Source organism: Bos mutus, chromosome 11 (genome assembly GCF_027580195.1).
Source record: "Bos mutus isolate GX-2022 chromosome 11, NWIPB_WYAK_1.1, whole genome shotgun sequence".
Taxonomy (NCBI): Eukaryota; Metazoa; Chordata; class Mammalia; order Artiodactyla; family Bovidae; genus Bos; species Bos mutus.
In genome coordinates, this window is record NC_091627.1 from 3,015,673 (window position 1) to 3,043,213 (window position 27,541).

A 27,541-nucleotide genomic window follows, 5' to 3' on the forward strand; every position below is an offset into this window, starting at 1 on the left:
CAGTCCACTCCACGTCGTGTGTTCCTGGGCTCTGACACACCTGGTGCTACGAGACCCCTGTTGCAGGATCCCAGGAGGTCGTCAGTTTGCCCAGAAGTGCCCCAGGCTCCTACTGTGCCCACCCCTCCCTCCTTCCCTCCCAATTCCTGGGAACCCCCCCACCCCCGAGTGTTTCATGTTGACTTTCTTTAAAAGGAAAGCCCGCCAGCCCTTGTGGGTGGGTGGGGGACGCAGTGGAGCAGCCAGGCGGGTCCCCAGCACTTGGGGGTGCCGGCTCACCCCTAACACCCACGTGGCCCCTCCTGCAGGGCTTCGAGGGCGCCACGTGCGAGAACGACGCCCGCAGCTGCGGGAGCCTGCGGTGCCTGAACGGCGGCACGTGCATCGCGGGCCCGCGCAGCCCCACCTGCCTGTGCCTGGGCCCCTTCACCGGCCCCGAGTGCCAGTTCCCGGCCAGCAGCCCCTGCGTGGGCGGCAACCCCTGCTACAACCAGGGTGTCTGTGAGCCCACCACCGAGAGCCCCTTCTACCGCTGCCGCTGCCCCGCCAAGTTCAACGGGCTCCTGTGCCACATCCTGGACTACAGCTTCGGGGGCGGCGTGGGCCTCGACATCCCCCCGCCACAGATCGAGGAGACCTGCGAGCTCCCTGGCTGCCGCGAGGAGGCTGGCAACAAGGTCTGCAGCCTGCAGTGCAACAGCCACGCGTGCGGCTGGGACGGCGGCGACTGCTCCCTCGACTTCGACGACCCTTGGCAGAACTGCACGCAGTCCCTGCAGTGCTGGAAGTACTTCAGCAACGGCCGCTGCGACAGCCAGTGCAACTCGGCCGGCTGCCTCTTCGACGGCTTCGACTGTCAGCGCGCAGAAGGCCAGTGCAAGTAAGGCGTGCGGGGACGCCACTCCACGTCCGTGATGTCCCGCGGGGCTGGTGGGGGCAGGCGAGGGGGCCGTCCGCTCACCAGCAGGTGCGGAGCAGGCGGGAGGACACTGGACTTCACGGGCAGGGCAGCGCACAGCCGGGTGCTGGCCGAGGGTCTCCGGGTGGACAGGAGCAGGTGTGGCCCCAGGGGACCCAGGCGTGGAGGGGGCCCTGAGCTGTTGCCGTGTGCCCCCAGCCCCCTGTACGACCAGTACTGCAAGGACCACTTCAGGGACGGGCACTGCGACCAGGGCTGCAACAGTGCGGAGTGCGAGTGGGACGGGCTGGACTGTGCGGAGCATGTGCCCGAGCGGCTGGCGGCCGGCACGCTGGTGCTGGTGGTGCTCATGCCGCCCGAGCAGCTGCGCAACCGCTCCTTGCACTTCCTGCGCGAGCTCAGCCGCCTGCTGCACACCAATGTGGTCTTCAAGCGTGATGCCAGTGGCCAGCAGATGATCTTCCCCTACTACGGCCGCGAGGAGGAGCTGCACAAGCACCCCGTCAGGCGCTCCGTGGACGGTGGGGCCCCACTGCTCCCAGGCGGCTCGGGCAGACGCCAGCGCAGGGAGCTGGACCCCATGGACATCCGCGGGTGAGCGAGCCCCTCCTAGTGGCCTCCACGCCCTGACCCTCAGGGCTACCCCCCTCCCAGAGAGGGCAGCACTGTCCTCCCGAGATGGGGAAAGAGACCTGGGATTTCAGCTCCCGTGACGGGCGAGCGGCAGAGACGGCATTCCCGCCCGGGCTCAGCTCTCAGGGAGGCGAGGGACTGGGCTCTGGACACCTCCATCCTTCCGAGTTGGGGACCAAGGCCGCCCGTGGCTCTGTAGGAGCCCCACTGCCGGCAGGGGAGCACTCCGAGGAGCGTCCGTGTGAGCACCACGCGTGCCCTGCTGGTGCTGGACAAGGCGAGCCCTCAGGGCCACTGTGCACCTCCAGGCTTGTTCCTGTCCAGACCCAGCTCTCCGCCTCCCCAGGCTGCCCCCCTGGGGTTCTGGGAGCACCCTCTCTCCCTGCCCATCCATCAGGGTGACTCCACAGGAGCCAGAGCCTGTCCCTGGGGGCAGGCTGGCCGGGTGGGTGCCAGGAGGGGGCTGGTGCCCAAGCCCCCTGACCTGGGCTCTCCCCCTACCTCAGGTCCATCGTCTACCTGGAGATCGACAACCGGCAGTGCGTCCAGTCGTCCTCCCAGTGCTTCCAGAGCGCCACCGACGTGGCTGCCTTCTTGGGCGCGCTGGCCTCGCTGGGCAGCCTTAACATCCCCTACAAGATCGAGGCTGTGCAGAGTGAGTGGCCAGCCCTGCTCCCCCAGCTGCACTCCCACGGGAGCTCTGGACTGTCCTGGGAGGGGTTGTGCATGGGAGACGGCCTCCCAGCTGCACCCCCACCCCGGGATGCTCTTGTTCTTTGCGCCAGTTGCCACCCACAGGGGCGTGTGTCACGCCATCCAGAGTTCGGGGAGCGCTTTTCTGGGGTTTCCCACCGGGCACGCTCTCTCTCCCTTAGCAACAGCTGTCAGCGAGGCTGGCCCAAGGGAGTCCACACATCCACCAGCAAATGTTGGAGGGGAGACTTTTCTCGCCCCACCCCTTCCTCCCGATTTTTCTTTGTTGGGTATTATTTCAAAATCATTACGGTTTTTTTTTTTTTTTTAAAGAGAGAGAAAGCAAAGAATTGATCGATGTCATGTGAAGTGTTGAAGTTTGTATCTGGAAAATCCCCCTAAATCCTTTGTCTTAACAGCTCGATGCGAGTGCAGCGATTTGAAGTTGCCTAATCCTTCTCCCTTAAAGGAGAAAAAAGTAAAAGCTGTCTCCAGATAGCCGGCTGGTGCAGGAGAGAATTTAGCGATAGTTTGCAATTCTGATTAATCGCGTAGAAAATGACCTTATTTTGGGGGGCGGGATGGAGGCGAGCGGGCGAGGACGCGCCGGGCCGCGGAGCCAGTGCGCTGCCCCCGGCCGACGGCCTGCCTGGCTGCGCGGCCTGATGTCCGGGCGCCCGCCCGCGGCCGCTGTGCCCGCAGGTGAGACGGTGGAGCCGCCCCCGCCGCCGCCGCTGCACTTCATGTATGTGGCTGTGGTGGCCTTCGTGTTGCTGTTCTTCGTGGGCTGCGGGGTGCTGCTGTCGCGGAAGCGCCGGCGGCAGCATGGCCAGCTCTGGTTCCCCGAGGGCTTCAAGGTGTCGGAGGCCAGCAAGAAGAAGCGGCGCGAGCCCCTCGGCGAGGACTCCGTGGGCCTCAAGTCAGTGGGCGCGGCGGGGCGTCTGGGTGGGGCCGGGCTTGCGGGAGGCGGGGTTGCCCCTCCCCTCCTCCGCGGCGCCCCCCTTGGGCCCCGGGCATGGGCGGGGCCTGGAAGGGGAGGGAATCTCCCTGGACCCCCGCTCCCCGCTTAGTCCCACCTCCCCCCGGCCCCGTCACCCCCAGGCCCCTGAAGAACTCCTCGGACGGCGCCCTCATGGACGACAACCAGAACGAGTGGGGCGACGAGGGCCTGGAGGCCAAGAAGTTCCGGGTGAGTCGGGGCTCCAGGGGCCCCGCCCCGCCCCGCCCCTCCCCGCGCCACAGCGTGACCCTCTGCTCCACGCCCTTCCTTAGTTCGAGGAGCCCGTGGTCCTCCCTGACCTGGACGACCAGACGGACCACCGGCAGTGGACCCAGCAGCACCTGGACGCCGCCGACCTGCGCGTGTCTGCCATGGCCCCCACGCCTCCCCAGGGCGAGGCGGATGCTGACTGCATGGACGTGAACGTCCGCGGGCCGGGTAGGTGGCTGGCCAGACACGCTGCCCTCCACCCGGGGCTCCACCCCCAGGCACCTGGTGGCACTGGGCAGCCCGCGCTTCCCTGACCTGGTGACCCGCCCACCCCCTGTCCCAAGCCTCAGCGTTGGTACCTGAAAACTCCCCAGGCCTTGGAGGGGGTGAGGACCCCCAGGAGTTGGTCAGCCTCCTCGCTGCCTCCCCTCTAGGAGTACAGGTCTCAAAGTGTGCTCTGCCCTCAGAGTTGATTTCTTCTTTCAAAATGCATCTTTTGAGACACCCAGAGTGCCTGTTAGCTTGCCTCCTCTGTCTCCTGGACGGGGCTGTGGGTGAAGGTCTCGGGCAGGTCAGGACGCGGAGCCCACCAGCTACCTGGCAGCTGGACTTGGTTCTGCCCTCGGGGAGCTTAGACGGATTGCACTGGCGCTGGGCAGTGTGGCCGTGTGCACTGGGCCTCCGTGGGCTGCGCCCCCGCTGAGGTCTGTTACCCCTGGGAGCAGCTACCAGGGGCCAGCCTTCCTGACCTGGCCCCGTCCCTGTCCTGCCCCGCTGCAGACGGCTTCACGCCCCTCATGATCGCCTCCTGCAGCGGAGGGGGCCTAGAGACTGGCAACAGCGAGGAGGAGGAGGACGCGCCCGCGGTCATCTCGGACTTCATCTACCAGGGCGCCAGCCTGCACAACCAGACAGACCGCACCGGCGAGACCGCCCTGCACCTGGCCGCCCGCTACTCGCGCTCCGACGCGGCCAAGCGCCTGCTGGAGGCCAGTGCGGACGCCAACATACAGGACAACATGGGGCGCACCCCGCTGCACGCAGCCGTGTCTGCCGACGCACAGGGTGTCTTCCAGGTGGGCAGCCGTCACGCGCCCTTCTGCGTGCCCTCGCCTGCCTTCCCTCCTTCCTGGTCTGGGCCCAGAGCCCTGATTCCAAGCCTGGGCAGAGCAGGGACAGCTGGGGTTCCCCCCGCACCCCAAACCTTTGTACCCTGGAGGGGGCGTGAGGCCAGGGAGGGTGTCAAATCCTCTGTGGCATGCCCTCGGGGCAGCCAGGCTGGTGGTGCTAAAGCAGGAGAGGCCACAGGGACCTACAGGGGCAGGACCTCCTCACTCTCACCCAAGACAGGCCCATCCCCTGCACCTGCCCCTCCCGGCCCCCAAGCCCTCCCCGCTTTGGCTGCAGGCATCGATCGCTTCTGGCGATGGGGAGAAGGGCTAGAGGCTGCTGATTGCTGCCTGCAAGCAGCAGTGGGGGGGCGGCTCTGGCCTTGCTGGGCTTCCAGGATGAGGATGGATTAGGGACGTGGGTGCCTGGGTCTCTGGGGAGCATCCCTGGCAGAAGCAGCTTTTGAAAGCTGCCAGCCGGTCCCCTGGCCACAAACCCCCAGGCCCCGGGCCATGCTGCTTTGCACAGACGGGCAGGTAAATGGGGCACAAATGGGGGGTGTCACAAAAGTCTAATGATTTCCGACATGTTGTCTTTTTATGGAAATGAGAGATTGGGGACAATTAAACGAGCCCCTGGAGGCAGGCCCTGGCCGAGTTTGCCCAGGCGGTCTCTGTGGCACGTAGAAACATTCCCTTGGGCGCTTCTTGGGGTGATGCCGGTCCGCACACAGCTCCTCCCCAGCTCCTTTCGTCCCCCCCTCCCGCCTGCGAACAGTGACCATCCTTCTCTCTCATGCTCCAGCCCCACCCCTCCGGCAGAGCCTGGTGGAGTTCTGCCCACTCCCCGGGCTCCCATGCCACGTGTGTCCGGGCTCCCTGGGGCCACCCGACCCCAGGAGGGCTGCATTCGAATCGGGTTGAGTCCCAAGCACGTGTCCCGGAGCGGGCGGGGGCCTCGCGCTCACACTTGCTGAGCCCGAGACTTTCCCTGTGGTCCAGATCCTGATCCGGAACCGAGCCACCGACCTGGATGCCCGCATGCACGATGGCACGACCCCGCTGATCCTTGCTGCCCGCCTGGCCGTGGAGGGCATGCTGGAGGACCTCATCAACTCTCACGCCGACGTCAACGCTGTGGATGACCTGGGTGAGTCCGGCTGGGCCAGCCCGAGGGACAGGGCACGCCACGGCCGCCTGCCCACCCCTACCCGCCTGCCGACCTCGGACCTGCTTGCCGACTCCTGACCCGCCCTCTGCTCCCCTCGCAGGCAAGTCCGCCCTGCACTGGGCAGCCGCGGTGAACAACGTGGAGGCTGCTGTCGTGCTGCTGAAGAACGGGGCCAACAAGGACATGCAGAACAACAAGGTGGGCTGGCTGGCGCGACACTTCCCCTCTGCCACTCCTTCCCGACCGGGGGACCCCGAGCCACGACTTCAGCTTCTGGGCCTCGGCTCCCTAACCCGTAAAGTCCCAGGAGAAGCCCCGGGGAAACAGAGACGTGGACCCTGTAGTGGGTGCCCGTGTGGTTGGCGCTCCCTGCCTCCCTCTGGCCACATTATCAGTCCCCTCCCGGGCCCAGGGCATGGGCAGCTGCAGCTGTCCCCCCGCCCCCATGTCACTGTGACCTGCGACCTCACCTCTGTCCTTGGCTGTCACCGGCCAGGGCGGGTTGACCCAGATGGTGCATGCTGAGCCAAGAGGCTGGTGGGCTAGGTGGGGGGCTCTGCATTGCCAGGCCCCCAGATGGAACGGTGGGTGTCCACCTTCTACACGTGGACCGCCTCCGGCCTCCCTCAGCCTCGCCGCGGTCTGTCCCTGCAGTCAAAGTGTGCTCTTTCCCTCCTGCCCAACCCCAGCCTGGCCCTGCGTCTCCTGCACTTGTCTTTGGGCTCCTGTGTCCCCGAACCCGCCCCTTCCTTCACTGACCCCTGAAGGGATCTCCTGTCCTGGGGGAGGGACACAGGGGATGCTGTTGGGCCCGGTCACTTCTGAGTCTGCCATGGGGCAGAGGCATCATCCCGCCTCCTTCTGGGGAGACAGGGTGACTGGCATGACTGGGGTGACAGGACTGCCGTGGCGGGGCAGCAGCTGCGGCCAAGGCCACGTGTGTGCCAGGCAGACACCATCCGGCCTCACCCCACACAGCAGCTTCAGGGGGCATACGTGGCATGTCCACTGTACAGATGAGAAAACCACGCCCTGGGGACAGAGCTAAGATGTCAGGGTTCCTCGGGGACCAACTGGTGCCCACAGACACACTTTAGTGACCCTGAAGCCCCTGAAATCGTGGCAGGGTCTCCATCTATGTGGTTTTGGAGGAGGGGAAGGGGGGGCACAGTCTGTTAGATTTCCTGTGGGGTCTCTGATCCCATGAAGGTGGATCCCCACTGGTTTAGAATATAGGATCCCACAGGTCCTCTGGGTCTTAGAAGATGCGTTTAAGGTGTTTTTGTTTGTAAGACGTAATAGTGATGGTAGGACTCTGGGGGGAGGGTTGAGATGAGGTGCCTCCCCTCCGCAGCAGGGCAGAGGCGGGGCTGACTGCTGGTCCATCTGGTGACTGGTGACCCCTGCACCTGCCCCCGTCTGCTCCCCCAGGAGGAGACGCCCTTGTTCCTGGCCGCCCGGGAGGGCAGCTACGAGACCGCCAAGGTGCTGCTGGACCATTTCGCCAACCGGGACATCACAGACCACATGGACCGCCTGCCTCGCGACATCGCGCAGGAGCGTATGCACCACGACATCGTGCGGCTGCTGGACGAGTACAGCCTGGTGCGCAGCCCCCCGCTGCATGGCGCCACCCTGGGCGGCGCGCCCACCCTGTCACCCCCGCTCTGCTCGCCCAACGGCTACCTGGGCAACCTCAAGCCCCCCATGCAGGGCAAGAAGGCCCGCAAGCCCAGCACCAAGGGCCTGGCCTGCGGCGGCAAGGAGCCCAAGGACCTCAAGGCTCGGAGGAAGAAGTCCCAAGATGGCAAGGGCTGTCTGCTGGACAGCGGGAGCGTGATGTCGCCCGTGGACTCCCTCGAGTCCCCCCACGGCTACCTGTCAGACGTGGCCTCCCCACCCCTCCTGCCCTCCCCTTTCCAGCCGTCTCCCTCCGTGCCCCTCAACCACCTGCCCGGGATGCCCGAGACCCACCTGGGCGTCAGCCACCTGAGCGTGGCGGCCAAGCCCGAGATGGCGGTGCTGAGCGGGGGCAGCCGGCTGGCCTTCGAGGCAGGGCCACCACGCCTCTCCCACCTGCCCGTGGCCTCCAGCACCAGCACGATCCTGGGTTCGGGCGGCAGTGGGGGCAGTGGGGCTGTGAATTTCACCGTGGGTGGAGCTGCGGGCTTGAATGGCCAGTGCAGTGGCTGTCCCGGCTGCAGAACGGCCTGGTGCCCAACCAGTACAACCCACTGCGAGGGGGCGTGACGCCGGGCACCCTGAGCACGCAGGCTGCCGGCCTCCAGCATGGCACGGTGGGCCCGCTGCACGCCCCCGCCCTGTCCCAGGTGATGACCTACCAGGCCCTGCCCAGCACGCGGCTGGCCTCCCAGCCTCACCTGGTGCAGCCGCAGCAGAACTTACAGATGCAGCCGCCGAGCATGCCGCCGCAGCCAAACCTGCAGCCGCACCTCGGCGTGAGCTCGGCCGCCAGCGGCCACCTGGGCCGGAGCTTCCTGGGAGGGGAGCTGAGCCAGGCGGACATGCAGCCGCTGGGGCCCGGCAACCTGGCGGCGCACACCGTCCTGCCGCAGGACGGCCAGGTCCTGCCCACATCGCTGCCGTCCACGCTGGCCCCGCCCACGCTGGCCCCGCCCATGACCACCGCCCAGTTCCTGACGCCCCCCTCCCAGCACAGCTACTCGTCCTCCCCCGTGGACAACACCCCCAGCCACCAGCTACAGGTGCCCGAGCACCCCTTCCTCACCCCGTCCCCGGAGTCCCCCGACCAGTGGTCCAGCTCCTCGCCACATTCCAACATCTCCGATTGGTCCGAGGGCATCTCCAGCCCGCCCACCAGCGTGCCGTCCCAGATCGCCCACGTCCCGGAGGCATTCAAGTAAACAGCCGGCTGCCCCCAGGACCCTGCGCTTCCTTTCCCAAGCCCTGCTGGGGCGTGTGCGTGCGCTCCATGGATGCCGGGGCCGACCAAAGGAGCTTTTTTTCAACAAATGTGTTTTTATACAAAATAAGAGGACAAGGGTTTTTAAATTTTTTTTTTTAGTATTTATTTATGTACTTTTATTTTACATGGAAACACTGCCTTTTTATTTATATGTACTGTTTTGTATGGCATCAGGTAGAAACTTTTATCTGCTCAAAGAAAATAAACTAGTTCTCAGTCATGATTTTCCTACTTAGGATAAAGACTCCTAGGTATTTGTAAAATATAAACAAAGATTCATGATGTGCAAATGCCATTTATTTATTGATTTCCTCTTTTTTGAATCCCAAAAGAAATGATGTCAGACAAGGGTGGTCTGAGCCAGCATTGTTTAGAAAGCTCCAGGGGTGCCCGGGGCCTGCTTTGATTTCCCCAGACATCCCCTCACCCCCACCTCCAAACCCGGACCGCCCTCCTCCCAGGACTGCCTGCATCTTATGAAAAGATGCATCTAGAGAAAGAAAAGCAAGCCCTTTCCTCCTTTGGCACGTGGGTTACTTTGTACCTGAAGTAGGAAAGTAAAGTGTAAAATGATGTGGTTCATGCATTTCGGTGTACTTTTAAACTTTTTAAAGCTATGTCTCTCAGAACGTGTTCTTGGGGTATGCCCAGGGTACATCTCATGGTACCAATCATGAATCTTTGTTTCAGGTGCAGTATTACGTAGCTGTTCTTTGGCATTGTGAGTTCTTGTTCTTTCTGGAGTCTCCCCTGCCCCTCGCCCCTGCTGATGTTTAAGCATCATGTGAGAAGTCGGAGGTGTGGCCATGTGGTGCCCACCTTGGACCCCACGCTGGGGAGCCTCCCCCTTCCTGGGGAAAGACACTGCCGGGCCGCCCTGTTGGAGGCATCTCAACTTGAACTGCATCTCCCAGGTTCAGCGGAAGATGAACTGGCGCCCCTGGGGCCCAGTGCCGACGCGCCCGGTTTTTATAGGAGACTTGGAAAAATGTGAGTGTGTCCAGCCTCAGTGCTCAGAGACCCTGGTGCCAGGGCCTGGTGCGCCCTGGGGTGCTTGGGTCACCAGGAGCCTGCTCGCGGGCCACCCCTCCCAGTTCAGGGGGTGGGTGTGTGCCCAGGGTAGAGCAGATTTTTACATGATCAAGTATAAGCCTGTGGCAGATACATATCTGTAAATACATTTTTAAAGGGTGATTTTGTTTAAGAAATCTGATTGGACAAATCTGTCAGGGTCGTGCTGATAAGGGATGTCAGAACCCAGGCCCCACGACCTGCAGCTGCCGAACCGTAGCTCCTGAGAGCAAAGCCGGGGGGTCCCGCGGCCCACCGCACTGAGTCTGCTGCCCCAGCCTCGCCGGGCGTGCTGTGGGGCCACCCTTAGTGGGCACGATCAGACTCTTCCTAAGATGTGGTTTCTTTTTGTGTTTTATAAGATAGAGTATAGTTTACATAAAAAGAAAACTTTTTAAAAAAGTTATCTACCTACAAAACTGTAGGTGATTAAAATGATGTATTTTTTTTCATCTTTTTTGTTAACAGATTGCAATAAAAATGATTCCGATGGTCGTCCAGATTTTGCTAAACTCGACTGTGGTCTTGGCTTGCTTTCTGAGAGGGAGGGAGAGCGATAGAGAGGGAATGCCAGCCCAGGCTCCTGGGTGCCAGGGTCACTTTGTCGGGTCAGATATCCAGTGTCCATCTACCCTGCCAGGCCCTGTGCAGCGGGGCAGAGACCCCACAGGGAGCAGGGCACACAGAACCCGAAAACCAGGCTCTCAGCTGTCTCTCAACTGTCTGGGTCACGGAGGGTGAGGCACCACTTACTAGCCTGGGGCCCACCACTGCAGACAGGAGGGGCACAGGGAAGAGTCCAGGCCCTGGCGTGGGGCAGAGAGAGCCACAGGAACATCTGAGCAGGGGAACTTTGCAGGGCGGGGCTGGTGACATAGTGAGTGGGGTAAGTTCTGTGACCCCCAAGGGGTGCAGGCTGGGCAGAACCACTGTCTCAGGAATCCCAAACTGGGCCGTCAAGCACAGGGCTCCGATCTTCCTCCCTCCTCCCTATGCCTTCCTCCCTACCTGCCCCCGCCCCTTCTCTGCCTGTCCCACCCCTTATGACTCCGCCCCTTCTCCACCTGGCCCCGCCCCTTCTCTGCCTGCCCCACCCCTTCTCGTGACTCCACCCCTTCTCCACCTGGCCCCGCCTCTTCTCTGCCTGGCCCCGCCTCTTCTCTGCCTGGCCCGCTCCTGCCCCTTCTCTATCTGACTCCGCCCCTTCTCCACTGGACCTTACCCCTTCTCTACTTGGCTCCTCTTCTCTCTACCTGGCTCCTCCCTTTCTCTACCTGGTCCCGCCCCCACGCCAGTGGCTTCAAAACAGATTAACAGTCCACTGACCTTTTGCGCTGTGGTGTTGGAGACGACTCTCGAGAGTCCCTTGGACTGCAAGGAGATCCAACCAGTCCATCCTAAAGGAAATCAGTCCTGGGTGTTCACTGGAAGGACTGATGCTGAAGCTGAAACTCCAATACTTTTGCCACCTCATGCGAAGAGCTGACTCACTGGAAAAAGACCCTGATGCTGGAAAAGATTGAAGGCAGGAGGAGAAGGGAATGACAGAGGATGAGATGGTTGGATGGCATCACCAATTCAATGGACATGAGTTTGAGTAAACTCCAGGAGTTGGTGATGGACAGGGAGGCCTGGTGTGCATGGGGTTGCAAAGAGTCAGACACAACTGAGTGACTGAACTGAACTGAACTGACCACCTTCCGCTGCAAAGTGCCACCTGTCCCTGGCGTGGCCCATCTGGGCACAAGGGTGAACCCAAGATTTCCTCACTGAGTGCAGATGCTTCGTTTCTGGGACAAGAGGTACTGGGAAATGGAATACGGCAAATGGCTGAACTTTCATCTTGGAGGAGGCTCTCGGCCTGAATTCTGCCCCAAAAACTCCCAGCACCCCTAAATTACACTCCTAGGTGTACACCAAGAGAAGTGAAAACGGGCTCTATAACCGGTCCATATACACATGTGCTCACAGCAGCCAAGAGGTGGGGACAACCCGAATGCCCATCAGCTGCCGACTGGTGAACCAGGTGGGGTAGGTCCACACTGTGATGGCTAATTTTATGTGTCACCGTGGCTGGCGGTGCGGGGCAGGGGTGGGGGCGGTGCTCAGATTTGGCCACACGTGAGGGATGAGATTAGCATTGCAATCTGGGCTGAGTAAAGCAGATGCCCCCTCCCCTGCCCCCATGCAGGTGGGTCTCACCCAATCAGGTGAAGAAGATATGAATAGAACAGAAAGGCTGAGGAAGAGGGACGTCCTGGGGCCCGACTACTGGAGCTGGGGTATCTGTCTCTTCCTGCCTTCAGAGTCTCCATAATAATATGAGTCAGTTCCTTGTAATAAATTTCTTTATGTATTGATACACCCTGTTGAGAGTTGGACCATAAACAAGGTTGAGCACTGAAGAACTGATGCTTTCAAATTGTGGTGCTGGAGAAGACTCTCCAGAGTCCCTTGGACAGTAAGGAGACCAAACCAGTCCATCCTAAAGGAAATCAACCCTGAATACTGATTGGAAGGACTGATGCTGAAGATGAAGCTCCAATATTTTGGCCACCTGATGAGAATAGTTGATTCACTGGGAAAAGACACCAATGCTGGGAAAGATTGAAGACAGAAGGAGAAGGGGATGACAGAGGATGAGACGGTTGGATAGTCTCACGGACTCAATGGACACAAACTTGTGCAAACTCCAGGAGATAGTGAGGGACAGGGAAGCCTGGCGTGCTGCAGTCCATGGGGTTGCAAAGGGTTGGACATGACTGAGCGATTGAACAACAACAACAGCACCCTGTTGGCTCTGTTTCTCTGGAGAACCCAGACTAAACACACACGTGATGGACTATTGTGTGTGTGCTAGTCGCTCAGTCGTGTTTGACTCTTTGCGATCCCACGGACTGTAGCCCACAAGGCTCCTCTGTCCATAGAATTCTCCAGGCAAGGATACTGGAGTGGTTTGCCATTTGCTCCTCCAGGACGGACTCTTTTCAGCCATAAAAAGGAATGAAGTCACCGACACAAGTTACAGCTCAGTCAAAATGCAGAAAGATCGCGCTGAGTGAAAGAAGCCGGACAGCAAAGGCTGCGCCCTTCCACTTGTATGAGACATTCGGAGTAAATAAACCCAGAGAGGCGGGAAGCAGGCGAGTGGCTCCCAGGGCTGGGAGCCCGAGAGGCGGGAAGCAGGCGAGTGGCTCCCAGGGCTGGGAGCCCGAGAGGCGGGAAGCAGGCGAGTGGCTCCCAGGGCTGGGAGCCCGAGAGGCGGGAAGCGGGCGAGTGGCTCCCAGGGCTGGGAGCTGTGCGCAATGGGCAGTGAATGCCCAGTGGGTCTGCGGCATTACCTCCAGAGATGAAATGTCTTGGAAGCTGACAGAGGCGGTGGTTGCACATTTTTAACATGGTAAATGCCATTGAATTCGCTGTAAAATGGTTAATTTCATGCTCTATGAATTTTACCTGAATTATTTTTTTTAAAGAAAGAACTCCTAGCAGTGTTTGTCCTCCCAAGAAGTTCCTGGTGGTTGTGGGATTCCCACAGAGGCAGCAGGACGGGCCTCAGGGGACCTCACTGCTCCCCCAAACCCTCGGGCCCCCAGCAACAAGGAGAGCGATGCCATGTCAGGTTTAAACTGGGCATGCCCAGAACCTGGCCCTGCCCGTCGCCTTGCGGGCGAGTTCCTGGGGGCAGACCAATCACAGCCACAGGCTGAGGGCTCTGCCCTCCCCTGCCTGAACCTCCCCTGATGCCCAGGGGACGCAACCCCCAGCTGTGCTCGGGCTCAGAAGCATCGGCATGGATTCCCCCGGCCCCAGGGTGCCCACCGCAGGCTGAAAGACCGCCCGAGACCTGCCCACTGGGGCCTGAACCTGCTCCCACGGCCTCAGCTCCACTGCCCACCAGCATTTCTGCTGTTCACCGTTCTCATCCTGGACACACAGTCTGAGCTGGCCTGCTCCACCAGCCGTGCATTGAAAGGACACCTCCCAGGCCACGGTGCACCTCCCACAAGGAAAAGGACACAGCCTCTCCCTCGGGGCTGTACTCAGCCAAGACAGCCCTGGCTTGGGGGTCTGGCTTGTTCTGGCTTGGGGCTCTGGTCCTCCCAAATTCGTATGTGGAAGCCCCAGCTCCCAGGACCTCAGAATAGCTGTCTCTGGAGACTGGGCTTTAAAGGGGTAATTTAGGGAAAGTGAGGTCAGTGCGGGGGGCCCCAAGCCAATGTGACTGGGGTCCTCAAAAAAGAAGCAATCGGGACACAGACTCGCACAGAGGGAAACGTGAGACCCGGGAGAAGGCGGTCACCTCCCAGCCCAGGACAGAGGCCTCAGGAAATCCGCCTCACCAACAGCTTGGTCTCGGTCTTCTGGCACCCAGAACTGTGAGAAGTGAAATTTCTGTGAAGCCACTGGCCTGTGGCACTTATGTTTTTTAGCCATGGAATCTTAGTTTCCTGACCAGGGATCGAACCCGGGCCCTGGAAGTGAAAGCTCTGGGTCCTGACCACTGGAGCACCAGGGAATGCCGTGTGGCACTTGTTCTGGAAGCCCTAGCAGATATATATCCCAGGCATTCCAGTGCCACGTGCATGCCCACAGCTGCCACGGCCACGGCCAGCTGGCCCAGCTGTCAGCCCTGGTCCCCTCCCCTCCTCGGGGTGTCCTACCCCAGGGGTCTGGAGACTTGTGCTTTTCAACACGCAAAACTCGTGAGGTCAACACGGAGTGGCCAGTCCACCCTCCTGCCGTGCCCTCCTCTCCCGGCTGCTCACCGTCAGGGGGTGGGGTTGGGGGGGCACCTTCCCTGAGGCCTCCAGGCTGATTTAGAGCAGCGCTGTCTGCCGGAAAGGCAATGCAAGCCATGTGTGCAATTTCAAATATTTTAGCAGCCACGTTAAATGCAAAAAGAAATGGGTGAAGTTTATTTAGTAATATATCTTAGTTAATCCAACAGACCCAAAATACTGTCACCTCAGCATGTAACTGACACAAAGTTAATGGGATCTTTTAGCTTCTTTTGGGGTAGGAGGGGGACTGTCTTTAAAAGCTCATGGGTGTTCCAGGCTTACGGCGCACCTCAGTTTGGACCGGCCACAGCCCAGGTACTTGACCGCCACACGTGTGCACGGCCACCACGTTGGGCGGTGTGGATTAGGCGGTCAGGATGGCTGTCGGCCCCTCAGCCCTGCAGGAAAACCCAAGGTTCTGCTCCACCTTGTCCCAGAGCGAGCCCCAGAGGTGGCTCTGCGCCCCTCTGGCCAGAGCGGAGACGGGATCTGGGAGCCAGGAAGGACAACCTCAGGGCCCAAATAAACAGACCCGCGGGGCTACACACGCCAAGAAGTGAGCAGAGCGTCTCAGGCCTTGGTGCTACTCGGGGGGCTGCCCGCAGCTGCCATTCTCTTCACTGAGAAAGGCTCGCTTCCAGAGGCTGTGCTTAGCCTCGGCGCGGAGGACCACTCTGCGGGGGCTTCATATCCCATCACAGCCAATGACGAATCCTTTGCGGGCCAGCCCAGATTCGGGAACCGTGCCCAGGAGCGCTGCTGGAGGGGCAGAGCTGTCAGCAGACAGTGGGTGGAGACCTTCGTACGCTCACTGTCATGATGGGGTCCCAGGCATAACAGCAAAGGGTTATTCCGTCAAAGTATTTCAATCAGGAACCTGCACGGTGTAGTTCAGCTTGACCCCGGGGAGAATCGAGAGACCCAGAGCGCTGTGTCCCAGAGGGTATTTGATGGGTTTGGGAAGCGGCCCTGGGTCAGGGGATCCTTTCCCTCGGGACCTGTTGGGCCCTGAAATGCCGGTGTGCACCGTGCATCTCCGGGAGGGAGCGCGTGTGCACTGGCTCCCAAACGACTCACCGTTGCTGCAGAAGCCAGTGCAGAGTGGGCTGCACCGGGCCTGGAGGCGCTGCTCCACGTGACTCCGTCCTAAGGATCATCGAAGGGGCCACGCCGGCTGCTCCTGAGCTTCCTGATTTGTGTTGCTTGTGTTTCCGCCTTCCCGGTCACAGTCGGAGGACCGCAGGGAGGTGGTGTGCCGTCTTGGAGACTCAGTACCTCAGGGTAAAGTGGAAACTGCTTGACCCAGCCTCCTGGGCTGGCGATGGGGCTGCAATTGTCAGGTCCCTGGCACAAAGCTCGTGGCACGAGGTCAGGACTCAGAAATGGCGCCGAGTCCTACAGCTGCGTTCTCGGTGCTGCCTCTGGGGACCCATGCGCATGCGCGGGCCAGGCAGCGGCCACTTTCTGTGGACACGCCACCATCCCGATTAGGACCGAGAAACCCAGGCTGGACGCAGTGATGCTCTGAGCTCCAGAAGCGTTGTTTCTAGGTAACACGACAGACACCACGTGTGAAGGACCTCGGGGCTACACTCTTTACTGTCTTCTCACACCCTTGAACGACACGGCAGATGATGTTTTATCGATCACATCCGCAGTTGAATTCTTACTTGTGTGTAGATTCACGGTATTCACTGCAAATCTCTATGCAGGCGCACTTCAGAGATAGGATGCGTTTGGTTCCAACGCACTTGGCTGCAATCAAATGAATGTCACAGGAAGTTAGTGTGAATGAAGTGTGAACAGAAGTCACGTGAGTGTTTCGGTTTCTCAGTGCATGTAAAAGTTATGTTTCCGTTAGACTGTAGTCTATAAGGTGTGCAATAGCGTTATCTCCAGGGAAAAAAAAATGTATACATCTTAATGAAAAACCACTTTATTGCTAAAAATGCTAACCATCCTCTGAGCCTTCAGTGAGTTGTATAATAGTAATAAATTCGATAGAGAAGGAAAGGGCAACACACTCCAGTATTCCTGCCTGGGAAATCCCAAGGACAGAGGAGCCTGGAGGGCTCCAGTTCATGGGGTCGCAAGAATCGGACAAGACTTAGCGACTAAACCAGCACCACCACCAATAACATCAAAGATCACTGTCCACGGGTATTGTAACAAATATAATAATAATGAAAAGTTTGAAATATGGTAAAAATTACCAAAATGTGACAGACAGGAAGTGAGCAAATGCTGTTGGAAAACGACTCTGACAGACGTTTCACGCAAGTTTGCCACAAATCTTCAATTAAAAAAAAAAACAACGCAGTATCTGTGAAGTGTAACAGAGTGAGGCAGCCTTATACCAGAGCTGTTGCCACCCTGTTTCTGATCTCTGAGTTTTCAAAAAAAGAGCCTTGGGAACTCCCGGGAGTCCAGCGGTTACAAATTTTCACTGCCGAGGGCACAGATTCAACCAAGGATCCACACACAATTCAGTTCAGTCGCTCAGATTCTTTGCGACCCCATGGACTGCGGCACACCAGGCCTCCCTGTCCATCACCAACCCCGGAGCTTACTCCAACTCATGTCCATCGGGTTGGTGAGGCCATCCAACCATCTCATCCTCTGTCAGCCACTTCTTCTCCTGCCTTCAATCTTTTCCAGCATCAGGGTCTTTTCCAAGGAGTCAGTTCTTCACATTAGGTGACCAAAGTATTGGAGCTTCAGCTTCAACATCAGTCCTTCCAATGAACACCCAGGACTGACCTCCTTTAGGATGGACTGGTTGGATCTCCTTGCAGTCCAAGGGACTCTCAAGAGTCTTCTCCAACACCACAGTTCAAAGACATCAATTCTTAGGAGCTCAGCTTTCTTCACAGTCCAACTCTCACATCCATACATGACTACTGGAAAAACCATAGCTTTGACTAGACGGACTTTTGTTGGCAAAGTAATGTCTCTGCTTTTTAATATGCTGTCTAGATTGGTCATAGCTTTTCTTCCTAGGAGCAAGCATCTTTTAATTTCATGGCTGCAGTCATCATCTGCAGTGATTTTAGAGCCCAAGAAAATAAAGTCTGTCACGGTTTCCATTGTTTCCCCATCTATTTCCCATGAAGTGATGGGACCAGATGCCATGATCTTTGTTTTTTGAATGTTAACTTTTAAGCCAGCTTTTTAACTTTGCTCTTTCACTTTCATCAAGAAGCTCTTTAGTTCCTCTTCTCTTTCTGCCATAAGGGTGGTGTCATCTGGATATCTGAGGTTATTGATATTTCTCCCGGCAATCTTGATTCCAGCTTGATGTACTCTGCATATAAGTTGATGCAGCATGATGTACTCTGCATATAAGTTAAATAAGCAGGGTGACAATATACAGCCTTGATGTACTCCTTTCCTGATTTGGAACCAGTCTGTTGTTCCATGTCCAGTTCCAACTGTTGCTTTGACCTCTATACAGATTTCTCAGGAGGCAGGTCAGGTGGTCTGGCATTCCCATCTCTTTAAGAATTTTCCACAGTTTGTCGTGATCCACACAGTCAAAGGCTTTGGCCTACTCAATAAAGCAGAAGTAGGTGTTTTTCTGGAACACTCTTGCCTTTTCTATGATCCAGATTGGCAATTTGATCACTGGTTCCTCTGCCTTTTCTAAATCCAGCTTGAATATCTGGAAGTTCTTGGTTCATGTACTATTGAAGCCTGGCTTGGAGAATTTTGAGCATTACTTTACTAGCGTGTGAGATGAGTGCAATTGTGCGGTAGTTTGAACATTCTTTGGCATTGCCTTTCTTTGGGATTGGAAAGAAAACTGACCTTTTCCAGTCCTGTGGCCACTTCTGAATTTCCCAAATTGCTGGCATATTGAGTGCAGCACTTTCACAGCATCATCTTTTAGGATTTGAAATAGCTCAACTGGAATTCGCTTCTACTAGCTTTGTTCGTAGTGATGCTTCCTAAGGCCCACTTGACTTCACATTCCAGGATGTCTGGCTCTAGGTGAATGATCACACCATCGTGATTATCTGGGTCATGAAGACCTTTTTTGTACAGTTCTTCTGTGTATTCTTGCCACCTCTTCTTAATATCTTCTGCTTCTGTTAGGTCCATAGCTTTTCTGTCCTTTATTGTGCCCATCTTTGCATGAAAAGTTCCCTTGGTATCTCTAATTTTCTTGAAGAGATCTCTAGTCTTTCCCATTCTTGTTTTCCTCTATTTCTTTGCATTGATCACGAGGAAAACTTTCTTATCTCTCCTTGCTATTCTTTGGAACTCTGCATTCAGACAGGTAAATCTTTCCTTTTCTCCTTTGCCTTTTGCTTCTCTTCTTTTCTCAGCTATTTGTAAGGCCTCCTCAGACAACCATTTTGCCTTTTTGCATTTCTTTTTTGTGGGGATGGTCTTGATCACTGCTTCCTGTACAATGTCACGAACTTCTGTCTATAGTTCTTCAGGCGCTCTATCAGATCTAATCCCTTGAATCTATTTGTCACTTCCACTGTACAATCATAAGGGATTTGATTTAGGTCATACCTGAATGGTCTGGTGGTTTTCCCTACTTTCTTCCATTTAAGTCTGAATTTGGCAATAAGGACTTCATGGTCTGAGCCACAGTCAGCTCCCAGTCTTGTTTTTGCTGACTGTTTAGAGCTTCTCCCCCTTTGGCTGCAAAGAATATGATCAATCTGATTTCATTGTTGACCATCTGGTGATGTCCACATGTAGAGTCTTCTCTTGTGTTGTTGGAAGAAGGTGTTTGCTATGACCAGCGCGTTCTCTCGACAGAACTCTATTAGTCTTTGCCCTGCTTGATTCCATATTCCAAGGCCAAATTTGCCTGTTACTCCAGGTGTTTCTTGACTTCCTACTTTTGTATTCCAGTCCTCTATGATAAAAAGGACATCTTTTTTGGGTGTTAGTTCTAGAAGGTCTTGTAGGTCTTCATAGAATCTTTCAACTTCAGCTCCTTCAGCATTACTGTTTGGGGCCTAGACTTGGATCACTGTGATACTGAATGGTACGCTTTGGAAATGAACAGAGATCATTCTGTCATTTTTGAGATTGTACCCAAGTACTAAATTTCAAACTCTTTTGTTGACTATGATGGCTACTCCATTTCTTCTAAGGGATTCCTGCCTGCAGTAGTAGATATAATGGTCATTTGAGTTAAATTCACCCATTCCAGTCCATTTTAGTTTGCTGATTCCTAAAATGTCGATGTTCACTCTTGCCATCTCCTGTTGGACCACTTCCAATCTACCTTGATTCATGGACGTAACATGTCCATATTCCATGTCTGGTCCTAACTGTTGCTTCTTGACCTGCATACAGACGTCTCAGGAGCAGGTAAGGTGGTCTAGTATTCCCATCTCTTTAAGAATTTTCCACAGTTTGCTGTGATCCACACAGTCAAAGGCTTTGGTGTAGTCAATAAAGCAGATGTTTTTCTGGAACACTCTTGCTTTTTCTATGATCCAACGGATGTTGGCAATTTGATCTCTGGTTCCTCTGCCTTTTCTAAATCCAGCTTGAATATCTGGAAGTTCTTGACTCATGTATTACTGAAGCCTCACTCGGAGAATGTTCAGCATTACTTTGCTAGCATGTGAGTTGAAGGAAACCATGAGCCATGCTGTGTAGGGCCACCCAACATGGACGAGTCGTGGTGGAGAGTTCTGACAGAATGTGGTCCACCAGAGAAGAGAATGGCAAACCACTCCAAGTATTCTTGCCTTGAGAACCCCATGAACAGTATGAAAAGGTCCCACAAGCCGTGCCGAATACAAACAACAACAAAACAAGCCTTAGAAGAGTGTGTGACCTTAAGGAGGTTAGTTATTCCCCACCAAAAGGAAAGAAAGAGAAGCTTACTGCCCCAGGCGACGTCCTTCCCGCCACACTGGGCTCAGGACCTGCCAAGCAACCAGTGACCTAGTGGGTGCCCACGGGTGCCGAACCTGGGTCCAGCCCGCGTGGCTGTGAGGATTCAACCCCTGAGCACAGAGCTCGAAAGAGCCACGTTCTCTGGTGTCGATTAAGCTCAACCCCGGGAGGATTGATGGAGCAGGTATTGGGGGCTACAGACCCCACCACCCTAGCGGCGTCCGGCAGTGAATACCCTCCAGAGACGGCTGCAGTCTGGGCCTGACGCAAACTCTTTCCTCTGGCTGCCCCGAAGCTGGATCCTGAATGAGCCTGGGCCATGCCAGCATCCAGAGCCCAGATCCAGCAGGGCGGTGGCTTTGCGGGGCCCAGACAGCCCACTCACAGGCGGCACTTTGGCTCCCCCTGCTGGCAATGCTCTGCCAGGGTCCCATTTCCAGAGCAGATGACCCCCAGGGACACCTCTGGAGGGCCTGGTGAGGGCCGGTGAGTCTTGGCTATTTACCGTGTATATGTCTGCACCTCACCTGATGCTCAGGGCCATCGCCTGCGACGGTGCTGTTGTCCCATTTTACAGATGAGGAAGTTGAGGTTCAAAGAGGAAGATCACTCCCCTGAGTTCGCCCACTCAGGCCAGAGCGTGTGACTCCCCAGGCACTGTCCTCTCAACCCCTCGAGGGGCCACCTCCCTTTGGAGGCCTGGAGAGCCTCCCTCGCTCATTCATCACTGTTCGGACAGAGAAGCCCGTGCTCAGGGAGGGGTGTGCCAAGCTCATGTTGCCAGGAGTCAAGGCCACAGCCAGCCTGGCACTTGGCAACCCGCAGGTGTAGGAGTTCCTCCAGGCTCCGCCCTAGGCCCGCTCCAATCGGGATCCCCAGTCCCCCCGGCCTCCAGGTGCATGCCTGTGACTTAGGTCACCATAATGCTGATGCTCGGGGTCTTGCCCTCCTGTCCTATCTGTTCCCTTGGCTGATGTGTGTGAATCGTGTGCTGTGCCGAGAGGGTGCAGATGCAGCTGGTAGCCAGAGAGCCACGTCCCGCCCTGGGAGGTCATCTGAGGTTCGACTCTCCCCACCAGCCTGGCCCCTGCAGCCTTGCCATGCCCCTAGGGGACCCTGGGCTCCTGGCTCTGGCTACTGCTCCGCTACACAACCCGGGGGAGGTTAAAGAGATGATGTCACGCCTGGCTGGAAAGTCCCTGAAGGCTTCCCTTGCTTTCAGAAAACAAGCGTGAATCCCCTCACGGGGCCTGCAAAGCCGTAAGTAATGCACACCCACTGGCTCCCACACCATTGCCCGCCTTCTGGGTCTGCCCTTTGCCCCTCCAGAAGCTTCTTTTCACTTCTGCCACAAATGCTTCTCCTTTCCCACCCCCCAGCAGGTGGGGTCCAGGCCTTGCCAGGTGCCCCCGCCTGCCCTGAGCACATTCACAGCTGCCCCGTGTCCAGCTCCCCAGGGGCAGAAGCCACGCTGGTCTGCCCCACGGCCACAGCCTCAGCTCCTCCGGGTGCCCGGGGCTCGGTGAGAGCTGGGCAAACATCTGTGTTCAGCTCTGAGACAGAGGGGTCCCAGGGTTTCCGGGTTCCCACTGCAGCTCAGAACACAACGCAGATTTTCCTGTGGCTCCCATGGGATCAGCATTTTCCTGTGTTCTCTGCTGCTGCTGCTGCTAAGTCGCTCAGTCGTGTCTGACTCTGCGACCCCATAGACGGCGCCCACCAGGCTCCCCCGTCCCGGGGATTCTCCAGGCAAGAACACTGGAGTGGGGTGCCGTTTCCTTCTCCAATCTGTGTTCTCTACTTCACCCTTATTGCTTCCCCGGGGGTTCAGCAAGAAAGAATCCGCCTCCAATGCAGATGTGGGAGACTCGGATTTGATCCCTGGGTCAGGAAGATCGCCTGGAGGAGGAAATGGCAATCCATTCTAGGATTCTTGCCAGGAATTCCCATGGACAGAGGAGGCTGATGGGCTACAGTCCATGGGATCTCAAAACGTCAGACAGGACTGAGTGACTGAACATTATATGCTTAGTACTTGGCTCTTATGAAAGAAGTTCTCTGAGACCTACGAGGTGCCAGATGCGTTTCCAGATGCTGGGGGTGAGAGACAGAGCTACGTTCAGGCCACAGTGACACTTGTGCTGACATTCACCAAGCCTGGCTGGGTCGGGGCTTGGCCTGGGTGCGGAACATTCTCCTGCGAGGCCCTCCAGGGCTCTGGCAGGGTTCTAATGGTGCTGGCCTTACGCCTCAAGGAGATGTCTCCCACGTCTCACCTTTGGCCAGGCCACACACCAGTAACCAACCTGCAGGCACCCCGACAGCTGCCCGACACCCAGGTGCCACAGAACAAACTGACAGGCGCAGCCACCGCCTCTGGACCCACCTCCTCCCCGAGGAACCGGCTGCCACCCCTTCCTCTCCAATCGCTCAGTCCGCCTCAGCCCCATCCCTCTCTGGAACCCCTCCCTGCAACTCTTCCCACCTCTGAGGCCCTGATACGCTTTCTGCCTGGACCACCCAGCCAGCCCCGTCTCACAGAGGTCGCCCCTTCTCCCAGGCCGAGCCGGGCAGGCCACCTCCCACGCCCTCAGCCGCAGCATCCAGGACTGAGGGTGTGGTCAGGGCTGGAGCAGAGCAACTGGCCTGCCCTACAAAAACCCACGGGTCACACCTGATGCCCCGAGCAGAGAGAGGGGCACAGGCTCCTGGCCACGGACCACCTGAGACGGCTGCCCAAGGGCCCCTGTGAGGTCTGCCTGGTAGGCTGGTCATCAGGGGATACTGAGGGGGGCCCTTGACCCCCCGACAATGTGCTCAACTGCTAGACCAGCACTGTCCAAAGGAAACGTAATGCCAGCCAAAGGTGAGATTTTAAATTTCCTGGCAGCTACATTAAAAGGAACTGTGAAATAAATTTGAATAGTGTATTTTATTTAACCCAGTATGTCCAATGTATTTTCATTTCAACAAGTAAGGCTGCCACTGAGCCAGTTCGCTTCTTGGCGCCGAGGCATGGACTCTGCACCTGGAGCCCACCCTGGTTTGCACCAGCCACCCTGGAGGGCGCAGTCTGGTGGCAGAGGCCACCGTCACTACCGCACACAAAGCGACAGGACAACCTGGCTCCCGCCTCCGCCTCAATGCACAGCCTCCGTCCTCCGCCTCCGTCCACGCCTCCGTCCTCCGCCTCGGTCCACCGCCTCCGTCCTCCGCCTCCGTCCACGCCTCCGTCCTCCGCCTCCGTCCACCGCCTCCGTCCACCGCCTCCGTCCTCCGTCCACCGCCTCCGTCCTCCGCCTCCGTCCTCCGTCCCTCCGCCTCCGTCCTCCGCCTCCGCCCACGCCTCCGCCCACGCCTCCGTCCACGCCTCCGCCCACGCCTCCGTCCACGCCTCCGTCCTCCGCCTCGGTCCACCGCCTCCGTCCTCCGCCTCCGGCCCCGCCTCCGTCCTCCGCCTCCGCCACGCCTCCGCCCCCGCCTCCGTCCTCCGCCTCCGTCCGCCTCCGTCCTCCGCCTCCGCCCACGCCTCCGTCCACGCCTCCGTCCTCCGCCTCGGTCCACCGCCTCCGTCCTCCGCCTCCGTCCACGCCTCCGTCCACGCCTCCGTCCTCCGCCTCGGTCCACCGCCTCCGTCCTCCGCCTCCGTCCTCCGCCTCCGTCCTCCGTCCACCGCCTCCGTCCTCCGTCCACCGCCTCCGTCCTCCGCCTCCGTCCTCCGCCTCCGCCTCCTCCGCCTCGGTCCACGCCTCCGTCCTCCGCCTCGGTCCACCGCCTCCGTCCTCCGCCTCCGTCCACCGCCTCCTTCCACCGCCTCCGTCCTCCGTCCACCGCCTCCGTCCTCCGTCCACCGCCTCCGTCCTCCGCCTCCGTCCTCCGCCTCCGTCCACGCCTCCGTCCTCCGCCTCCGCCTCCGCCTCCGTCCACGCCTCCGTCCTCCGCCTCCGCCCACGCCTCCGTCCTCCGCCTCCGCCTCCGCCCACGCCTCCGTCCTCCGCCTCCGTCCCACGCCTCCGTCCACGCCTCCGTCCTCCCGCCTCCGTCCACCGCCTCCGTCCACGCCTCCGTCCTCGCCTCCCTCCGCCTCCCCTCCGCCTCCGTCCTCCGCCTCCGTCCACGCCTCCGTCCTCCGCCTCCGTCCACGCCTCCGTCCTCCGCCTCCATCCACCGCCTCCGTCCTCCGCCTCCGTCCACGCCTCCGTCCACGCCTCTGTCCTCCGCCTCCGTCCACAGCCTCGGTCCACCGCCTCCGTCCTCCGCCTGCGTCCTCCGCCTCTGTCCTCCGCCTCCGTCCACAGCAGTTCTGTGTCCCGTGTGCTCTGGGTGACGTGACTGCAGCTCAGATCCCAACTTTGCCCCCAGGAAAGAGTGGCTGATTCTAGCCCACTTCTGGAGGTGGTAACATTTGTATCCAGCCTCCAAGTATGAGCCAGGGGAGGGGCTGGGAGAAAGGAGAGAGGAGTGGACAATGCAGGCAAAAGGAAGGGTGCCTGCCGGATCGTGAACAGCACTGGCCGTCATGGTGGTGCACCCCTAGTTCACATGTGTCAACAGCACCCTCTTTCAGTCCCCAAACTGCGCAGGTGCTCACCCTGCTTAAACCCCAGGTTGACGAGGTCAAGGAAGGTGACAAACGCACACGGCTTCTAGGCAGTAGCCTGGGTCTTAAAGCAGATGGTCTTTGACTTGGAGCCCTGCCTCCATGGCCCAGAGGTTTGATGGCTCAGCAGTGGGCCCAGGAACCCTCTCCTGCACACCAGGCTACAGAGATAACCAGAGAGGGATTCCACACAGAGGCTTAAGAGGGAGAGGAAGGGAGGGGGAAAAGCCCTAAGCCTTGATCACGACTTTCCTTACAGTCACCCCGTATAAGTCTACACCATGCCTCTTTCACATCCTGCCCAGGGCCGTGAGGTCTCCAATTTGCCCTGGGCAGGTCGCTTTCTGCTGCTTCCAGTGTCTTCAGGTTAGAGCTCAGTGGGGCTGACCACAGGGCTCCTCGAGTCAGCAAAGGGGAAGTCTGGGCTCGAGCTCTTGAGCTCTTTGAACTCAACTTGAGGAGCACTGACCCTAGGAGAGTCACTGCTTTCCCTTCTGGGTGAGGGTGGGGGTGGGTAGGAACAATGACATCTCCCTGCAGGGTGATTTGTTGGGACTTAAGACTGCAGACTGGTGGCTCAGAAGGTAAAGCGTCTGCCTACAATGTGGGAGACCTGGGTTTGATCCCTGGTTCGGGAAGAGCCCCTGGAGAAGGAAATGGCAACCCACTCCAATACTCTTGCCTGGAAAATCCCGTGGACGGAGGAGCCTGGCAGGTCACAGTCTGTGGGGTCGCAAAGAGTCAGACACGACCGAGCGACTAAACTTTCACTTTCAATGACTGCGGAACACAGTGACCACCAGGAAGAAGGGGACAGAGTGGGGGGGGCCCAGGGCTGTTCCACCGCGGGTTCCCTGACTCTGTGTTTGAACAGGCTGGGAGCTTGACTTCTGCAAGGCAAATGTTAGCTTAGCACAGTGGCCACGTCAGATGGGCTGAAAGCTTCCCCGCACCCGCCCAGGGCGCTGACAGCGTGGCTGCTCCCTTGCCAACAAATAGAACCACACTCCTTCCTTCTTCCCAAGCTTCTGGGTCCCACCAGCGCCCAGGGTGCCCTCCCACCCCAGCCAGGCCAAAGCACAGCGGGCAGCGTTGCTGGGAGCTCAGCAGCTGGGTGGGGGACAAGTGGACAAGCCCCACGTGCCACCCCTTCTGCCCTCCATAAGGCCTTGGGGCCAGCCGGACAGGCTGCTGCTCTTCCCTGTGCCAGGCAGGCGGCAGGTGAGTGCCCTGGGTCAGGCTGGCAGCTTCTTCACCTGCCTTTTCTCACTGGGAGAATGAGGTTGCCAATGGCAGAATCCTCTCCTCCCTAAGATCCTCTATGAGTGCGTCTCAGGGTGGGCACCGGGAAGGGGGAGCGACCACAAAGAGGCACAGGAGAGTGAGGCCTAGCGCCCCAGCCTGCCACTCGGTACCTCGGGGTCGCCCTCATTCAACACAAATATCCACTCGACAATGGTTAGGGAAAACCACACAGAGACCCTAGCTTCCGTCCACAGGGCATCACTGGGCTAATGCCGCTCACTGGAAGGAGAGTTAGGGGCCCTGATGGGGTTTAGGGAGGACAAAAGGGGGTCCGGAGGCTGCGCGGCCACCGCCAGGGAGCGCGGGGGAAGGAAGCGACAGGACAGAGCACGTGTCCGGGAAAGGCGACGGCCGAGCCGGGGTGGGGCGGCTGGGGGCCGCAGGTGCACAGGACGACCCCCCTGAAGCGGGAGCCTGGGTGGCTGTGGACTGGGGGCCAGGGCGTGTCTCTTCCTGCTCCATCGGTACGCAGCGGGAGGGCTTCCAGAGAGCTACAGGTGCGCCGGGACAAGGTTGCGGGGCAGATCTAGAAGCCCCCGAAGCCGGGGGCGGTAACTAGGCAACCCGCGCGCCGCCGCGAGCCGCGCACGCGCAGCCCACGCGGGCGGCCGGCGCATGCTCGGTGGCCTTCCGCCCGTCTCCCAGGCTTCGGAGTCCAACGGCAGGACGCGAGGAACGCGCCTGCGCCAAGGCGCCCCTCGGGTTCTCGGAGCAGCCCGGTAGCCGATCTCGGCCGGGGTACCTGCTGGCGTCGGTCGTTCAAGACTGAGCCTTTCCTTGGGTCTGCTGGAAGGCTCCCGACTTTTCTCACATCTTCAGGCCAGAAGAGGCCGGGAGAAAGAGCCAGCAAAACCCGTGCGACATCCCAGAGCGGTGCTCGCGCGCCGGACTGGGCAGGTGGGCGAGGGAGGGGCCCCAGGGATGGGCGGTGGAGAACAGGGGCGGGGGCTGAGGGGCGGGGTCATGAGAATGGGGCGGGACTGGACGCGGCAGGAGCGGGGCGTCCCGAGGGCCCCTCCGAGGGGCGTGGCGCGCGCTGACGTCGCTGTCGGACACGTCGGCGGCGTGGAGGCCGTGGCCCCCGGAGCCGGATGTGCCAAGATGGCTGCTGCGGCTGCTGTGTCGGCGCTTGTCGCAACCGCCGAGCAGTCTTCTTCGCGCGGCTCTTGAGGAGCCAGGGCCGGGGGTCGCGGAGCGGCCGGCAGGAGCCGACGGGAGCCTCGGC

The 27,541-nt window shown here is 58.9% G+C and overlaps 2 protein-coding genes across 2 annotated transcripts in view; both read left to right on the top strand.

Moving 5' to 3' along the window:
• The window catches only part of NOTCH1 (notch receptor 1), a 45,613-nt gene extending 35,348 nt beyond the window's left edge, over nt 1–10,265 (top strand). Inside the window, 11 exon segments of the mRNA XM_070378732.1 lie at nt 309–880; nt 1,118–1,513; nt 2,059–2,207; nt 2,948–3,164; nt 3,347–3,434; nt 3,518–3,683; nt 4,236–4,531; nt 5,567–5,714; nt 5,836–5,933; nt 7,167–7,917; nt 7,920–10,265. Of these exon segments, the coding sequence (XP_070234833.1) occupies nt 309–880; nt 1,118–1,513; nt 2,059–2,207; nt 2,948–3,164; nt 3,347–3,434; nt 3,518–3,683; nt 4,236–4,531; nt 5,567–5,714; nt 5,836–5,933; nt 7,167–7,917; nt 7,920–8,620 (3,582 nt within the window). The 3' untranslated portion in view covers nt 8,621–10,265.
• Nucleotides 10,266–24,681: 14,416 nt separating this feature from the next.
• SEC16A (SEC16 homolog A, endoplasmic reticulum export factor) overlaps nt 24,682–27,541 on the top strand; it is a 32,423-nt gene continuing 29,563 nt past the window's right edge. Inside the window, 1 exon segment of the mRNA XM_070378733.1 lies at nt 24,682–27,213. The gene's annotated coding sequence lies outside the window, so the exon portion shown is untranslated.